This window comes from Ornithorhynchus anatinus, chromosome 17 (assembly GCF_004115215.2).
Source record: "Ornithorhynchus anatinus isolate Pmale09 chromosome 17, mOrnAna1.pri.v4, whole genome shotgun sequence".
NCBI lineage: Eukaryota > Metazoa > Chordata > Mammalia > Monotremata > Ornithorhynchidae > Ornithorhynchus > Ornithorhynchus anatinus.
Genome location: NC_041744.1, coordinates 1,342,316 through 1,360,558, shown reverse-complemented (window position 1 = coordinate 1,360,558; position 18,243 = coordinate 1,342,316). Strand labels below are relative to the sequence as shown.

General features: G+C 62.1%; 1 protein-coding gene across 1 annotated transcript in view; it reads right to left on the bottom strand.

Moving 5' to 3' along the window:
- Positions 1-1,063: 1,063 nt before the first annotated feature.
- Positions 1,064-18,243, bottom strand: part of CAMKK1 (calcium/calmodulin dependent protein kinase kinase 1) — a 29,062-nt gene continuing 11,882 nt past the window's right edge. Inside the window, exons 9-19 of the mRNA XM_029082465.1 lie at positions 17,488-17,624; positions 16,133-16,169; positions 15,253-15,274; positions 13,938-14,026; positions 13,131-13,330; positions 11,021-11,074; positions 8,697-8,770; positions 6,104-6,191; positions 5,752-5,880; positions 4,561-4,664; positions 1,064-3,566 (exon numbers count right to left, since the gene is read on the bottom strand). Coding sequence (XP_028938298.1) covers positions 3,494-3,566; positions 4,561-4,664; positions 5,752-5,880; positions 6,104-6,191; positions 8,697-8,770; positions 11,021-11,074; positions 13,131-13,330; positions 13,938-14,026; positions 15,253-15,274; positions 16,133-16,169; positions 17,488-17,624 — 1,007 coding nt within the window. The 3' untranslated portion in view covers positions 1,064-3,493. The remainder of the gene's footprint in view (positions 3,567-4,560; positions 4,665-5,751; positions 5,881-6,103; positions 6,192-8,696; positions 8,771-11,020; positions 11,075-13,130; positions 13,331-13,937; positions 14,027-15,252; positions 15,275-16,132; positions 16,170-17,487; positions 17,625-18,243) is intronic.

Below are 18,243 nucleotides of genomic sequence, written 5' to 3'. Positions count from 1 at the left end.
AGAGAGGAGGAGCAGGGCTCGTCCTCCCGTTTTATTTTTACCAACAGTAATTATTAATAATAATAATGTTGGTATTTGTTAAGCGCTTACTATGTGCCGAGCACTGTTCTAAGCGCTGAGGGAGGTACGGGGTCATCGGGTTGTCCCACGTGAGGCTCGCGGTCTGAATCCCCATTTGGAGGATGAGGGAACTGAGGCACTGAGAAGTGAAGTGACTTGCCCAAAGTCACCCAGCTGACAGGTGGCGGTGCGGGGATTAGAACCCGTGACCTCTTGACTCCTAAACCCGGGCTCTTTCCACCGAGCCACGCTATTACCGCTAGTAATAATAAGAGTAATATCAGGGCATTTGTTAAACGCTTACTGTGTGCCAAGCACTGTACTGAGCAGCGGGGTAAACGTGATAATCAGGTCCCACATATTTATCGCTCTTGATTCCATTTATCGCTATCGTTCTCGTCTGTCCGTCTCCCCCGATTAGACCGTAAGCCCGTCAGAGGGCAGGGACCGTCTCTATCTGTTACCGATTTGTCCATTCCAAGCGCTTAGTACAGTGCTCTACACATAGCAAGCGCTCAATAAATACTATTGAATGAACATGGGGAAGGAGAACAGGTATCGAATCCCCATTTTGTAGGTGAGGGAACTGAGGCACAGAGCATAGTAATAACTCTGGTATTTAAGCGCTGTGTGCCAGGCACTGTACTGAGTACAAGATAATGGGATTAGACACGGTCCCCGTCCCACCCAGCGCTCACAATCGTAATCCTAATTTGACAGAGGAGGGAACTGAGGCACAAAGAAGTGAAGTGACTTGCCCAAGCTCACAGAGCAGACATGTGGCGGGGTCAAGGTTAGAACCCGGCCCCGTGCTTCTTCCAAACGTCCACGCTGCCTCCCTGGGCCTCTCTGGGCTTTTAATGGGGCAGAAGCCCCTCTGCTTACCTGCTTTCTATCCGGCTCCTGCACCGGCCCGGGTAGCCGGCAGCGCCCCCGGGGCGGGCGAGGGGGGCCGGGGGCCCACGGGGCGACTCCTCGGACAAATCACGCGGGGGCCCGGCCGTTCGGTCTGAACCTCCGACGGGCTTTTTATTGACATTTCCCCTTTCAGTTCTACAATACAAAAAGCATGCAAAAAATAGTCTCTCTCTTCATGGTACATATTTACAGGTCCAGGGTCACCGTGGCCTGGGGGGGCCGGGGGCGAGGGGGGCATTCGCAGCATGCTGGAGGGGCCGCGGAATCCAACCGGGAGGCCGCCCCGCCGGGGGCCGCGGGCGGCCGCCGACACGGGATCGCCGATACACGATGGGCAGAGGGGCCGGGGCGGGGGCGGCCGCTGGAAAGCCTTTCCCGAACAACCGAGGGCAGAGGCGCCGACGGGTCGTGTGCCTGCTCCGCCCTGCCCCAAGTCGAGGATGTGGGGGTGTGCGTGGGCACGCGTGCCCGCGTCTGCCTGACCGTTGCCAGTGACAAGACGGGACAGAACCTCTCTAATCCCCACCTTTTGGGGTCCATCTTGGAAGACTTCTGTGGGGGGCCAACGGGGAGGGATGCCGAGGCTTCGGGGCGCCCCTCTTGGTGGGGGGGGGGGCGGCCGGCCGGCAGGGCGCGGCCACGTCACGGCAGGGAGACGCGGGGGGGCTTCATGCGCCAAAATGCCCGGCCCTCTCTCCTCTGTTGCCCAGGGTGGGGGGCTAGCAAGCAGGACCCCGGGGGAGGAGAGGCCGGCAGCCCGGACGATCCAGTCACAGGTAAATCGCAACTGAGGGCTGGCTCTTCCGTGGACTGGGGGGGTGGGGGGGAGGAGTAGGGTGGCTTCCCAGTTCCTCACCCCCCCCCCGGCTCGGAGAGGATTTGTTGAGGGCTGGGGTCACCGGGACCATCTCCCTAAAGCACGGCGGAGGGGGCGGGGAGGGAAGGGTCGAGACGTATACGTGGGGGAAAATCGCGGAGGGTCCCGAGCTCCATCTTCAGCCACTTCTCTGCCCTCCCTCCCTCCCTCCCTCCTTCCTTTCCTCCAGTCCTCCTCCTGCTCCCCCTCCAAGGCCACGTTAGGACCAGCCAAGGAGGCGGCGGCCTCGCGCCCGCTCGTCAGGGCCGCCTCTCTCCAGAAAGAGCTTCCCGGGGAGGCGGCCCCCTTCCTCCCCGGAGGGTCTCGCTCGGCCCCTCTTCGTAGCCCCGTCCCGGTGGGGGATCGGGGAACCCGGGCTCCCCGGCAGACCGGGGAGGGGGGCCGGCGTTCCGCGGCCTGAGCCGTCGTCCGTTCTCTAACCTGGAGGCCCGACCGGTGGCCTGCCCTGGGAGCACTGAGGAGAGAGCAAGGACGAGCACTCCAAAGCGAAGCTTCCCCTCGTTTCACGGGCCGGAGCTTTTCCCTTCCGGCTGTTCCGGGGGCCCGGGCCCCCCGGACGTCTCCACGGGCCCGGCCCTCGGCCGGCGGGCCGCCGGGCGGCGGTTGGGTGGCGGCGGCCGGCCGCTGACGGCTCAGGCGGGTCGGTGAACGCGTGGGCGGGCCGCCGACCCTCCTGTACTTACCTGCGAGGCTCCCCTAATTCACGCGCGAGCCGGGAGGCGGGCAGCGGGGGGTGGGAGAAGTGCAGATTCCTCTTTCCTCCCCCAAATAACCGTGCTAGCACAGAAGAGGGGCGGGCGCGAGGGAGAGGCTGCCCGGGCTCCCCGCAGACCGGAGGATCCCGGGGAGCCTGCGGGGGCCGGGGAGGCTTTTGGTTTCGGGGCTCGCCGGGCGTGTCCGGAACCGCCCCACCTTCTGGCGGGGCCCGTCCCCGCCGGCCGTCCCCCCGGGGTCAGACACGAACGGTCAGGAGGATTTCCCGGCCGGCCGGAGCCCTCCAGAAACCCCCCCCGCCCCGGCCTCACCGGCCCGACCCGGGGTTCGGCCGCCCAAGGCGGGCCCGCCCGGGCTTAAGCACTGATGGACTGAGGCACGGGTTGAACACGCTCACACCCACACGCACACAGTTGCATAGAGACTCCCGCGGTAACACACCCAACGCACACGTGCGCGGACGCACGACGTCACGCCTGGGCCTACACCGCATACACTCACAGGCACACACAGGGTCATGGAGATACACTCACACACGCCCAGAGACCCACGCGTACCAGAAATCCACACATCAACGCGCACGGTCCCACACGGACGCACCGAGGTGGACGCAGAGCCCCGTACGGGCACAGCCACCCCCCCGGGCGGTCAGTAGCCGGTGGCGGAGCCCCACCGTCGGACGTGGCCCGGTCCCGGGGGCGACCTCCGCCCCGTGGCGGAGAGCTCCGGCCCCCGGCCGCCCCCTCCCCCGTCGGCGCCGGGCGGGCTTCGACTTCCGGCAGCCGACGGGCTTCGGTTCTCGGCGGCGGGCGGAGGCGGGCGGGCCTCTGCGGGCGAGGGTCACGCAACCATCGACGACAGCGGCGGCGGAGCGCGGGGGGCCGGGGAGGGTGCGGGCGTCACCGCGGGGCGTGCGGGGACGGCTCAGGACACGGTTTCGTCTTCGTGCACGTCGGGCAGCTCGGAGTCCCGGCCCTCCTCCGTGCCGGCTTCCTTCCTGCCGGGGAGAGGAGAGGTGTTATCGTCGGTGGGATTTATCGAGCGCTCGTTGTGTGCAGAGGACTGGATTCGGTGTAACGATAAACGAGACACATTCCCTGCCCACAGGGAGCAAAGAGGACGACGCTCTCACAGCCCTCAGGTTTAAGCTCCTTGAGCGCAGGGGGGTTGATTTTAATAACGTTTCTGAGCATTTCATACAGTCCTCCGCGCTCGGTAGGCAGCCAGTACAGTGCTCTACACACTGTTCATGCGCAGTACAGTGCTCTGCACACGGTCGGTGCCCAATTCAGGGCTCTACCCCCCAGTAAGCATCCAACCAGGGCTTTGCCCCCCATACCCACCCAGTACGGTGCTCTGCAAACAGCAGGCGCCGACTAATAGGCCAGCCAGTAATTACAGTCAGGAATGCGTTCTGAACACAAAAGGAGGCCAGTACAGTGTACTGGCCAGAGTGGGGGGGGGGGGGGGGGCAGTGGCAGCTGATGACGCTGTGGGACGGAGGTGATCCTCTGGGAGCGTGAGGCGGCCGGGAGGCCTCGGGAGTGGGGGGGGGGGGGGGCAGGTGAAGAAATCCCCGGGGTCTCAGGATGTCCCGGCGTCGGCCGCGCTCAGATTATGGGAGCCGGCGGGGAGAGAGGCCGGGGAGGAGCTCGGATCGGTCAGATGGGAAAGGATTTTTTCCATCGCTGGAGGGATCGCCTGTCCCCGATGAGCGGCAGCTCCCGCCTCCCCACCCTCCTCCCCTTTCTGGAACCACTGAGCCCGAGCTAAATTCTGGGATTGACACAAACTAATGGGGTTGGACACAGTCCCTGTCCCCCGTGGGGCTCCCAGGCTCCATCCCGATTTCACAGACGATGGGACTGAGGCCCGGAGAAGCGAAGTGACCCGCCCCGGGTCACGCTGCAGACAAGCAGCAGAGCCGAGATGAGAACCCAGCTCCTCCTGACCCCCCAGGCCCGGGCTCTATCCACCAGGCCTGGCCTTACGTTAATAAGGTTCCCGGGGCGGACATGGAGCGCTCCTCCCGTCGGGCCTGGACTTCAAACGGATTCCCAAAGGAACGTTTCCTCAGCATGGACTTCACCAGGATCTGGGGAAGACACACAGAGGAGGCCGAAAGGGGCGGGCGGGCGTGGGTGACGCATCTTCGGTGGGCCCCGAATCTCACGCACCCACGCGACTCCGCGGCCACCGACCCGCGGTCGCGACAAGGGGAAAACGGACCCGCACCCGCACCCGGAGCTGGTGTGGGCACAGCCCTCCTCCCCCGCTATCGATCTGAGCTCCGAGCGGACAGCTGGGGCCCGGGGGCCAGAGAGGGAGCAAGGAGGCGGAGAGACCGGGGAGGGCTATGGGGGAGGAGCGAGGTGATTAGATGGGGAAGCTCCCCGGGTTCAGAAACCCGGTCCAATTCTCACCTGACTATTCTTTCCCTGCGTTTAGTACAGTGCTCTAAACACAGCGCCTATTCTAACTCCTGGGACCACTCCCAAAGTCGCTGGCTTCACCCTCCCGTGCCGACCAAGACCCCGACGGACCGCTCTGGGGCCGCTCTGCCCTCTCCGGCGGCGCCGGGGCCTGGAAGGGGCGCCCGGAGGGAGGGTGGGGGCTGGGGCAGTGGGGTCGATCCCTAATCTGGCCCCCGGCCGGAGTGTGCGTGTGAGCATAATAATAATAATGTTGGTATTTGTCAAGCGCTTACTATGTGCCGAGCACTGTTCTAAGCGCTGGGGTAGACACAGGGGAATCAGGTTGTCCCACGTGGGGCTCACAGTCTTCATCCCCATTTTACAGATGAGGGAACTGAGGCCCAGAGAAGTGAAGTGACTCGCCCACAGTCACACAGCCGACAAGTGGCAGAGCCGGCATTCGAACTCAGGAGCCCTGACTCCAAAGCCCATGCTCTTTCCACTGAGCCATGCTGCTTCTCCCAAAGTGAGCACTCGTTCCCAACCCAGCTCTTCACCAAAGCCCGGACGTTTACGTTCAAGCATCGTGCACGTGCACCGACCTCCATCCCCTTCTGCCCTCAGACGCTGCTGCTCCCACGTGGGTTCAGCGCGTAGAGATGGAGACCCGGTGAGCTTTCCCCTCGGCCTTCCCCGGCCTAGGCGCCTCCTCCGAGCCCGGCGCGCGCCCTCCGCTCCCCCTCGCTCCCCCTCGCCCGCCCGCCTCACCACGGTCGTCAGGCTGGGGATCAGCTTGATGGAGTTCTTGACCTCCTCCTCCGTCACCTCCACGGGGCTGCAGTGCTCCTCCTCCAGGGGCAGGGGCTCCTCTCCGCCCCTGGTCACCCACGGGTGGGTCTAAATCAAGCCATCGATCAATCGGTGGCATTTACCGGGCCGCTTACCGCGCGCAGAGCGTTGCTCTAAGCGCTTGGGAGAGCACGGGACATCCGAGTGGGTGGAAACGCTTCCCGCCCGCAACAAGCTTACAGTCTAAGTGGGAGAAAACATCCACACGCACACGGGCCCGGGAGCCGTTTACCGGGGCAGTTCCACGCACACACGCACGGAGACCACTCACCTTGATACTGGGAACGGTGATTCTGGTTTCGGGGTTTTTATCCAACATCCTCAGGATCAGATCCTTCAGCTCCCCGCTCGTCAGTGGCCTTGGGAAGACCCAGATGAGCATTTCTATTAATATCGGTCTCCCCGTCTAGACTGCAAACTCATTTGTGGGCAGGGAATGTATCTCTTTATTGTTCTATCGGACTCTCCCAAGCGTTCAGTACAGCGCCCTGCGCACGGTAAGTGCTCAATCAATACGACTGAATGAACGAGCCCGTCCCCCGGCTCACGTCGCCTCAAAGGGCGGATCCTTCCGCGCCGATCCTTGGTGCCCGGCACCCGGTGATGTCTGATAAAGCTTGTTATTCCCAGATAACTGCATGGTCGTTCGTTCGTTCATTCGGTCGTATTTATTGAGCGCTTACCGTGTGCAGAGCACTGTACTAAGCGCTGGGAATGGACAATTGGGCGACAGGTAGAGACCATCCCCGCCCGACGACGGGCTCACAGTCTCAAAGGGGGAGACAGATGGCAAAACAAAAATAGTCAGGCATGCACGCGCACAGCAGGTGCACGGAGTAGGCATCCGGCACAGTGCTCTGCACACAGCAGATGTCCAGTAAATAGTAATGATCACTGATAGTCTAGAGGCCCGACCAGCTCGGCGAGCATGCTGCGAGGGCTTCCGGTGGGGCGTGGGAGGGAAAGAGAACCGAGGCTCAGGGTCTCATGCCCATTTACCGACCACGGGAATACCGGAGAAGCAGCGTGGCCTAGTGGATAGAGCACGGGCCCGGGGGCCAGAAGGACCTGAGTTCTAATCCTGGCTCTGCCACTCATCTCCTGTGTGATCTTAAGCGAGTCACTTCACTTCTCTGTGCCTCAGTTCCCTCATCGGTAGAACGGGGATGAAGACTATGAGCCCCATGTGGGGCGGGGATTGCGTCCCACCCAATTATCTTGTATCTGAGCCACGAGAAGCAGCGTGGCTCAGCGGCAAGGGCCCGGGCTGGGGGGGTCAGAGGTCACGGGTTCTAATCCCGGCTCCGCCGCCTGTCAGCCGTTTGACCGTGGGCAAGTCACCTCACTTCTCTGGGCCTCGGTGACCTCATCGGGAAAACGGGGATGAAGACTGGGAGCCCCGCATCCCGATCGCCTTGTATCGGCCACCCCCCGTGCTTAAAACAGTGCTCTGCACATGGTAAGCGCTTAAGAAATAGCATCAACATTTAGACGCTTGCTTTACCTCATCTCTAAAATGGAGATTAACTGTGAACCTCACGTGGGACAACCTGATAATAATAATAATGTTGGTATTTGTTAAACGCTTACTAGGTGCCGAGCATTTTCTACGGGCTGGGGGAGATGCAGGGTAATCAGGTTGTCCCACGTGGGGCTCACACACTTTTAATCCTCATTTTACAGATGAGGGAACTGAGGCACAGAGAGGTTAAGTGACATGCCCACAGTCACACAGCTGACAAGCGGCAGAGCCGGGAGTCGGACCCATGACCTCTGACTCCGAAGCCCGGGCTCTTTCCACTGAGCCACGCTGACGACCCTGTCTCTCCCCCAGCACTTAGAACAGTGCTCTGCACATAGTAAGCGCTGAACAGATACCAACATTATTATTAATAGGGAGGGTTCGCACGGAGCCATCCGCACTCCCGGAGCTCGCTGGTTGCGGGCAGTGCCCTTCCCCGAGCCCCCGGGTCTCCCGGGCCCCAGGGCTGCCCCGGGAACGACAGGAGCGGCCTCCTCCGCCCACTGGGGCGGCCCACGGGAAGGAGCCCCGGGTCGGGGCCGGGAGACCCCTCCGGACGTCCTCTCTGGACCTCAGTTTCTTCCTCCGTAATGGGGGTGGGTGGAGGATCAGACCCCCGTTGTCCCTAAAGAGCTTTGAGGTCGGTGGGCGGAGGGGGGGAGCCGGTCCAATTAGTCTCGGTCCCGCCCGAGGGCTTGGCGCCCGGCAAGTACTGTGCTGATATCACGTATACGAGGGCGAGTTGCCATGGGCATAGGGTAAACAGTCGTGCGGAAGGGGGGAACGCGTGCGCGCGTGTGGGCGAGCGCGTTTGGGCCTCAGGGCGTCGCCATGGCAAAAATCAGTGGAATCCAAAATATAGTCAAAGGGTGGGTGGGGGGAGAGCCCGGCCCGTGGCGGGGAAGGGGGCCCAGCCTGTGGGCGGCCCGGGGGGGGGGGGGCCCGCCTCGCCCGCCCGCCGGTCCCAGGTGCCCGGGGGCCCCTTGAGACCGCCACAGGGGGTCCCTTTGAGGAGGGAGAGGGTCGGCCCGGCCCTGAGGACGAGGGGCGAGGGAGGAGGAGGAGGAGGAGGGGGCCCCCTCCGTGGCCTCGGCACAGCCTGCCTCGGTGCCCCCGTCTGTGAGGCCCAGATGCCCCTCCGCTCCCCCTGCTCAGAATACCCACCCGGAGCCCCCCGCCTCGGCCCACGGCCCCGATCCCCCAGGCGGCGACTGGCGGGGGGAGCCGGCGGGACCCCCACCGTCCCTCCCCGCGCCGCCGGCCAGCGCCGTCTGCCCAGCGCCGGGAGGGCGGCGGGATCATCGGCCCGAGACCGGACAGGAGGCCGCCGCCGGGCACTTACTGGTCCGGGAACTCCACCGCGTCGTTCTTAATCTTCTTGTGGAGGGCCAGGATGGAGTCGTCCAGGAAGGGGCACTGCGGGAGGACCGACGGACGGACACGGTCACGGAGCGGGCGGGCGCAGGGCTGGGACGGGGACGGGGACGGCGGGTTCGGGCCCCTACCGAGGAAACCCCGAGAAGCAGCGGGGCCCAGTGAAAAGAGCCCGGGCCTAGGAGTCAATGGATGTGGGTTCTAATCCCGGTCCGGCCGCTTGCCCGCTGTGCCACCTGGGGCAAGTCGCTTAACTGCTCTGGGCCTCAGTCACCTCAGCTGCAAAATGACGATTGAGACACTGAGCCCCAAGTGGCACAGGGACTGCGTCCAACCTGATGAGCTGTTATCTACCCTAGGGGGTTAGTACTATGTGCCTGGCACATAGTGAGCGCTTAACACAGTAAGCGCCGAGAAGCAGCGTGGCTCAGTGGAAAGAGCCCGGGCTTGGGAGTCAGAGGTCATGGGGTCGAATCCCGGCTCCGCCGCTTGTCAGCTGCGTGACCTTGCGCAAGTCACTTCGCTTCTCTGGGCCTCAGTGAGCTCATCTGTCAAATGGGGATGAAGGCCGTGAGCCCTACGTGGGACAACCTGATGACCTTGCATCTCCCCTAGCGCTTAGAACAGTGCTCGGCACATAGTAAGTGCTTAACAAATACCAAGCTTATCAGAGAAGCAGCGTGGCTCAGTGGAGAGAGCCCAGGCTTAGGAGTCAGAGGTCATGGGTTCGAATCCCGGCTCCGCCGCTTGTCAGCTGGGCGACCTTGGGCAAGTCACTTCACTTCTCTGGGCCTCAGTTCCCTCATCTGTAAAATGGGGATGAAGGCTGTGAGCCCCATGTTGGACAACCTGATCACCTCGTATCTACCCCAGCGCTTAGAACGGTGCTCGGCACATAGTAAGCGCTTAACAAATACCAACTTTTTTTTTTAACAGAATCTATTAACAAAAAACAAGCCAAAAAAATGCTATCATTTGGCCTCCACCACTACCTCCACCGCCACCGCCAGGCCCCCGGGATGATAATAATAATAATAATAATAATAATGTTGGTATTTGTTAAGCGCTTACTATGTGCAGAGCACTGTTCTAAGCGGTGGGGTAGATACGGGGTCATCAGGTCGTCCCACGTGAGGCTCACGGTCTGAATCCCCCTTTTCCAGATGAGGTCACTGAGGCCCAGAGAAGTGAAGCGACTCGCCCACAGTCACCCCGCTGCCGAGTGGCAGAGCCGGGAGTCGAACCCGTGACCTCTGACTCCCAAGCCCGGGCTCTTTCCACTGAGCCAGCAGCGTGCCTTGGGAGTCAGAGGTCACGGGTTCGAATCCCAGCTCTGCCCCTTGTCAGCTGGGTGACTGTGGGCAAGTCACAGGCGGCGGAGCCGGGATTCGAACCCATGACCTCTGACTCCCAAGCCCGGGCTCTTTCCACTGAGCCCCGCTGCTTCTCACCCTCTTGAGGATCCCACCCTCTTGTTCTGCGCAGTCTCTCCCGACTCCCTCCTGCTCTCTCGGGGGCGTGGACGCCTCCGGGGCTTCCGCCCACCCCAGAGAGCGGGGGCATCTCCAGGGCAGGGACTGTTTTTCGGTTTCCAGCCTCTCCCCGATCTGCGTGGCCGGCGCCAACGCAGGCAGTCGATCGTATTTAGTGAGCGCTTACTGTGTGCAGAGCACTGTACTGAGCGCTTGGGAGAGGACAATAGAACAACATAACGGACACATTCCCCGCCCACAGCGAGCTGACGTCTAGAGGGGGGGATAGACGTTAATGTAAATAAATGACATTAATATAAATTAGCCCGGCCTAATGGAAAGCTCCCGAGGCTGGGAGTCAGAGGGCTTGGGTTCTAATCCCAGCTCCACCACTGCCTGCCGTGGGACCCCGGGCAAGTCACTCTGCGGCACGGTGCCTCAGTTTCCTCATTTGAAAAATGGGGATTCGACCGCCGTCCTCCCTCGCTTCAGGCTGCGGGTCAGGGCCCGGGTCCGACCTGACGATCTTCACCTACCCCAGCGCTTAGTACGGTACCTGACACTTTGTGAGCGCTTAACAGACACCACAGTTATTACGATTAAAATATAAACAAGACCAGGGTGTCAAACCCCCTCCGGGGCCTGAGGTCGATCTGGGACAGCAGGGGGAGGCGGGAAGGGGGACGGTGTTGAGCGGCGGCGGGGCGGGCGGGGAGCCGAGGACCCGCCCCTCGACCCTCCCGGGGCGCGGACTTCTCCGAGCGGGGTGCCGCCCGGGCCGGGAGCGGAGGCGCCGGCGGCCGCTCGCTGGCTCGCTCACCTTTCCGTACACGAAGCAGTACAGGGTGATGCCCACGGCCCAGACGTCAAGTGCCTGCAAGGGAAACGTTGTCACCGGGCCGGGCAGACGGCCCCTGCCAGCCCCCAACTCTAGATTCTAGAACTCAGATCCCCACACGAACACACACACACTAGAACGCCAGAATCCAAATTTGTCGTGGGCAGGGAACCTGTCCATCGTAGGGAAGCAGCGTGGCTTGGGAGTCAGAGGTCACGGGTTCGAATCCCGGCTCTGCCACCTGTCAGCTGGGTGACTGTGGGCAAGTCACTTCACTTCTCTGTGCCCCAGTGACCTCATCTGGAAAACGGGGGATTAACTGGGAGCCTCACGGGGGACAACCTGATGACCCCGGATCTACCCCAGCGCTTAGAACACTGCTCTGCACGTAGTAAGCGCTCGACAAGTACTATTGAATGAACGAATGAATGGAGAAGCAGCGTGATTCAGTGGAAAGAGCTCGGGCTTGGGAGTCAGAGGTCTTGGGTTCGAATTCCAGCTCTGCCACCTGTCAGCTGTGTGACTGTGGGCAAGACACTTCACTTCTCTGGGCCTCAGTGACCTCATCTGTACAATGGGGATGAAGACTGTGAGCCTCACGTGGGACAACCTGATTCCCTTGTTTCTACCCCAGCGCTTAGAACAGTGCTCTGCACGTAGTAAGCGCTTAACGAATACCAACATTATTATAATTATAACCTGATTACCCTGTATCTACTCCAGTGCTTAGAACAGTGCTCTGCACACAGTAAGGGCGCTTAACAAATACCAACATTATTATTATTATATCGTACTCTCCCAAGTGCTCAGTACAGTGCTCTGCACACAGGAAGCGCTCAATAGATACGATTAACTGAATGAGCAACAGCATCTTTTAGTGCTCACAAGGGCACCAGGCGCTTGAACGGTAGAGAAGCTCCCGTTCCCTGCCCACTAGGAGTTTCCACTCTTAACTGGGGAGACCGTGTGGCTCAGTGGAAGGAGCCCCGGCTTGGAAGTCAGAGGTCGCGGGTTCTAATCCCGGCCCCGCCGCTTATCAGCTGTGTGACTTTGGGCAAGTCACTTCACCTCTCTGTGCCTCAGTTCCCTCATCTGGAATATGGGGATTAAGACTTCGAGCCCCACGTGGGACAACCTGATTACCGAATATATCTAGTGCTTAGAATCGTGCTTGGCACATAGTAAGAGCCGAACCAATAGCACCATCATCATTATTATTATTATTAATATTCACCCCTAGAGGGGACAAAAGAAATACACGGAAGAGACCTCGATCTGTGAGTGGTGGGGAGGTCAGTCAGTCGACTGTATTTATTGAGCGCTTACCGTGTGCAGAGCACTGGATTAAACACTTGGGAGAGGACACAAGAGCAAGAGAACGGACACACTCCCTGCCCACAAGGAGTTTTGAGTCTAGAGGTTGTGAATGAGGTCAAAGACGGGAGAGTCGGCTGCAAGTGTGACAGGACGACGGAGACCACTCGGGGCGAGCGGGTCGGAGGGGGTGGGGGTGGGAACCTAGCCGGAGGTGACCGGATTGGGCACCCTTCCCGGGACGGGCGGGATGGTCACCGTGCTTCGGTTCAACCTCGGGTCGGCCCGTCGGCCCGTCCGGCCCCCGAAACCCCCACGGGGTCCTCCGACACGGAGGATCCGAGATGGCGGCGAGAGGGACTCAATCAGTGGCTTTTACTGAGTGCTTACCATGTGCGGAGCACTGGACTGAGCGCTTGGGAGAGTCCAGCCGAACGATATAACGGACCCGTTCCCTGCCCATCGCCCAAGGGGAGGCGGCCAGGGCCTCGGTGTTCCGGGGGCCGGTTCACCAGGGTAAGGGGCGCCCGCCCCCCTCCCCGACCTCACCCCGCCGTCGGCTGGCCTGATCCGAGGCCACCGCGGCGGCCGACCGGCCAAGGGGGAAAGCGGGGCTCCTCGTTGGGCTTGGGGACAACGAGCGGGGCTCGGGGGAAAAGGGATGTCGGGATTAACCGCGGGACACCACGCCCGACCCCAGGCCACTGGGAGGTGGGAAAGCTCTTAGGCATTTCCAGAACCCAACCGCTGCCCCCGCCTGCCCCCGAGAGGGTCCCACCTTCCCGCTGAAGCTCTTGCGTTTTTCCGAAATGGCCTCGGGGGCGATGAAGGCCGGGGTCCCCACGGTGCTGGACAGCTGGGCGTCGCTGCCCTCGAACTGGTTGCTGACCCCGAAGTCGGCGATCTTCACGCGGTCGTCGTCGCCCAGGAGGAGGTTGGATGGCTTGATGTCCCGGTGGATGATCTTCTGGTAGTGCACTGGGCGGCGCCGGGGGAGGGCGGACAGGGGGCTCGACCTCTGTCCTGCCTCTGCCGTCCCACCTCCCCGCCACCGCCAAACCAGGGCCCAGAGCTCTGGCCTCCCTGAGGGAAGGCCAGGCTCCCCAGATCCTACGTGACCGCACGTTTAGGGATTTCAGGATGGCCGGGTCCGTTGGTTCTGACTGTCCCCGGGGCCAGGGCAGTCACTGGGGCTTGCCGGGGGCGGGGAGGGGTGAGGAGGGGAAGCGGTGATTATCCGGGCCTTTGGGAGAACGAGGGATCCTGGCCAGGTTTTGGGACCACGCGCACGGAAAGCCTGGGGCTCCTCAACGTGCACGCTCCGGGTTCCAGGCCAACAGAGGGGAGCGACAGGGAATCTGTGGGGGGGCGTGGAGACGGGCTTCAACGAGCAAACGGGCCAGGGGGCCTCCATCTTGGCCGTTCTCAGCCCTGCCTGGAAGTTCTCTGGTGTCGTCGGAGAATTTGAAAAGAATCCCCTCCCCGGGCCGACCCTCCCACCGCCCCCCAGAGCCTCGTCGGACACCACCCCCTCACGCCCCGGGGGCCAACCCGGACCGGATGTCACGGCGGACCCGACACTCACGGTACTCCAGGCCCAGGACGATGTCGCGGAGATACTGCCGGGCTTGTTCCTCGGAGAACGGCTGCTCGCTGGGCACTTCCATGACGGGGCTGGCAGGAGAGAGACGCTTATTTGGCGGTTTATATTCATCTGCCATTTACGGGTCTCTATCAACGTCCGTCTCTCCGTCTAGACCGTAACCGCACTGTGGGCAGGAAATGTGTCTGTTCTCTTCTTCCATCGTACTCTCCCAAGGGCTTAGCGCAGGGGTCCGCACACAGTAAGCGCTCAACGGACACGACTGGTTGATTGAGAGGCTGAGAGACTCTTGCCCCGGCTCCCCGGACCCCACCTCAAACTCTCCAGCTTCCCAGATCTGTGAGATTCCCAGCACTTCCCCGCTTCAAAAGCCTCCCGAAGTCCCCGCTCCTCCAGAGAGCTTTCCCCGATGAATTCCCAGCAACCCAACGCACATCCCGGGTCCTCGGGCGTCCGCCCAAACTCCGGGCTCGGCAGTGACCTCTCCGGTTAGTTGAGCCTGGCCCGACTCCGTTCCCTCCTCCCGCTCCGTCCATCTGTAAACAGTGGAGGCCGCAGAAAATTCCTGGGCGTCGGTTTACCTATCTGGGAAGCAGCGAGGCCCAAGGGGGAGAGTGCGGGCCCGAGAGTCAGCGGACTTGGGTCCTAATCCCGGCTCCGCTACTTTGGCTGATGCGTGACCCAGGGCGGGTCGCTTAATTTCTCTGTGTCTCAGTTTCCTCAACTGTAAAATGGGGATGAAATACCTGTTCTCTCTCCTACTCTGAGCCTCATGTGGGTCAGGGACTGCGTCTGACCTGATGACCTGGAACGGCGCTTGACGCATAGTAAGTGCTTAACAGATATTATCATCTGTAAAGGGGGAGAGGGCAGCTGGCCCCTCTCCTCCAACGGCTGGAGTGCTCAGGGACCGGGGACGTCCCCGGGGTTCCCCCAACCCCAACTCTGCCCCTGGAGAGCGCGCGGCTCAGGGAGGTTAAAGGCCCGGCCTCTCGTGGGCAGCGCTTGGGCGAGGGGGGCCAAGGAGACGTCTGAGGAAGGAGGACCCAGGGAGAGCGGTGTAGGGGGGTGGACGGAAGGCCATCGGGGTTCAGGGCCCCCGGCGGGGACATGGAGGTGACTCGGGGGAGAGGGTGGGACAGACAGAGGCCTGTTCCCTTTGGGAGCGAGAGCCACCGGGGGAGGTGGGCCATCTCTCCTCATCGGTCCTGGACAAAGCTTTCCTCCCTGACCGTAGCTCAGGTGGACGCGGGACCGGGCGCGCCCCTCTCCCCTGGCCCTGCCCCCTGCGACTCACCCCTGGCGCAGCAGGTCGAACACTGAAAAGAAAACAAACGCGAGGTAAGGGGCGGGATTGGAACCTCCGTCCGTTAGAGCGTGACGTCTCGGAGAGGGCAGGGGATGGGCATTCTGCTTTGACTGCGTGTTCTCAAACGCCCAGGATACAGTGCTCTGCACACAGTGACTGACTTGCTCCCTTTATTCATTCTCCCGCCCCGGCCCCACAGGTCTTAGGTACGTATCTGTAATTTATCTCTCTCCCCTCTGGACGGTAAGATCGTTGTGGGCCGGGAATGTGTCTGTCGTTCTCTCCCAAGCGCTTAGTAAAGTGCTGGGCACGTAGTAGGGGCTCAATAAATACAAAGGACTGGGAATGAGCGCAAATACAGTGCCCTGCACATGACACCTAAACAATGGGAAACAACAGATTCCCATACAGCGCCGCGCACAAAGTGGGTGCCCGATATACAGCCCTGCACACAAGTGCCCGGTCAGTGCTCCGCACATAATAGGCGCCAAGTACAGTGCTCTGCAACTAGCAGGCGTTCGGCCCAGTGCCCGGCACCCAGGAGTCACCCGGTTCCCGTGGGGCCAGCTGGAACCCCTTGCTCATCTCCCTCCCACCAACGCCAGCGGCATTCGTCCCTCCTCCGTGCCAGACCCGATGCCCGCCGCAGGCCCCTGGCTCAGACCGGCCGCCCCGGACCCACCCGGACGCCCCGGGGCGGGCCGAACCCCAGCTCTGTTGGGAGAGCCGGGCGCGGGTCCCGGAGGGGCATGTCCGTGACAGATGAAATGTCACTGGGGGTGTGGGGGGGAGGGGGGTGGAGATGGGGAGCTCACGGTAGGCAGAGAGAAACACAAAGAGCGGGGAGAGAGAGAGCTCCTAAACTCACCCAAGTAGAGATTATCTTCCGCCGGGTCGTCTAGAACCTGGTCCCAGTGGAAGGGCGGGGGCGTTCGGAAACGAGGGAGAGAAGGAGACACACACAAACACATAACAAGAAGGGAGGGCGCGTGAACCGCCCTGATTCCATCACTGCTCTGCACATCCGCCCCCAACCCGTCGCTGCCCCTCCGTCTGCTTCCTGCACAGAGATCCCTCCCTGTGGGGTGGCCTGCGGCACCGAGGGGCCCGGAGCCAGGTTCTCTGCCCCCCGGGTGGGCCGCACGGGCTGCGGCGCCCCGAAACGCCACGGACTGTGGCCGCACGGTCGGCGGGGCCAGGCGGTGGCGCGGGACGTGGGGGAAAGGTCACGGTTCCCCCGGTGCCAGGCGGAAGGGTCAGGTTGAGGCCGGTGGCCACAGCCCGGGCCGCCACCGGGGGAACGTTCTGCCTGGCCCGGGGGGCCGCTCCACGGATGCCTCGGTTGCCTGGGGGGGCGTTGGAGTCTCTCGGCCCGGTGGCCCCGACCCCGTCGGGCTCTGGGCACTTCCGGGGACCCAGTTAGCCGGGGATTTTGCAGCTGGCCCCGAGGATACGGCCGGGGTCCACGGGCAGACAAAAGGCGGGCAGTCACGTGGGGGTGGGAAGGGAGGAAGGCTCCCTCCTGGGGCTCTTACCGGTCCCAATTCCCAAGACGAGGCTACCTCCGAGGACGGGAGGCAGCGTGGCCTGGCGGAAAGAGGCCGGAAGCCCCGGTTCTAGTCGCGGCTCTGGCCCGCCTGCTGTGCCCACCCCGGGATCAGTCACTCACCCTCTCTGGGCCTCTGTTTCCTCATCTGGAAACCGGCAGCGCGACGCCTGTCCTCCCTCCCTCCAAGAGGGCCGGGACGGGGTCCAATCTGGTTACCTTACACGTAACCCAGCACTCCACACGCAGTATCCACTCTGTTGCATATGGTTACTTTTTCAAAGGCTAATACAGTGCTCTGCACACAGGAAGCTCTCGGTAAATACCACTGGCTGACTGATTGTTTGGCACAAAGCCGGGCAAATAATGTTGGTATTCGTTAAGCGCTTACTATGTGCAGAGCAGTGTTCTAAGCGCTGGGGTAGATACAGGGTCATCAGGTTGTCCCTCGTGAGGCTCACGGTCTTAATCCCCATTTTACAGATGAGGTAACTGAGGCCCAGAGAAGCGAAGTGACTTGCCCACAGTCACACAGCTGAAAAGTGGCAGGGCCGGGTATCGAACCCATGATACCCATGACGACGGCATGTGCCAGATGCCATCGTCAACCAGGAGGGGACCCCGGAGAGACCCCGGGACCCGGGCGGACCCACCGTCCCCCGCGGGGTCGGACTCACCTCGATCAGTTTGACGATGTTGATGTGGTCCAATTTCTTCAGGATGGCGATTTCCTGGTACACCCGCTCCAGGGGGCCCAGGGCCTTGGGCTGCCCGCCTGCCAGGCCTGCCGCGGACCCTCGGGGTGGGGGGCGGCCTGCAGCACAAGGACAGAGGGAGACGGGGTCGGGGGAGGGTCTGCGACGGGTAGGAGGGGTGACCGGGAGCCGGGGGAGGGCGGGCAGAGCTGCTCTCCTTTGTCGGGGCAGAAGGAAAGACCCTCTCGCTGTGTAACCTGGAGGGCCCCCCAGCCTTCCCAGTGGGGCCCAACCAACCCACCCGCCGGACCCCGGGGTCCGCGGATGGACCGGGCGCCCACGTGACTCATTTGGGATTCGTGCGCCAAGCTCGGGACAGTGTTCGGGGGCACAGCGAAGCTCAGCACGTAGCAAGTGGTCCAGAAATATCATTGCTGCCCGCTGCCTACGCCCTGCAGGGCAATGAGCTGGCTACGAGGGGGTATTCTGGGCTCTTTCACTGGGCAGAGCGCTATACTGGACACCTACTGGAGTGAACACTGAGTTGGGGAGCTACTCTGTGCCAAATGCTACATTGGGTGCCTTCTGTCAGTCTGTCAGTCAGTTGTATTTATTGAGCGCCTACTATGTGCAGAGCACTCAGCGTGGCTCAGTGGAAAGAGGCCGGGCTTGGGAGTCGGAGGTCATGGGTTCAAATCCAGGCTCTGCCACTCGTCAGCTGTGTGACTGTGGGCCGGT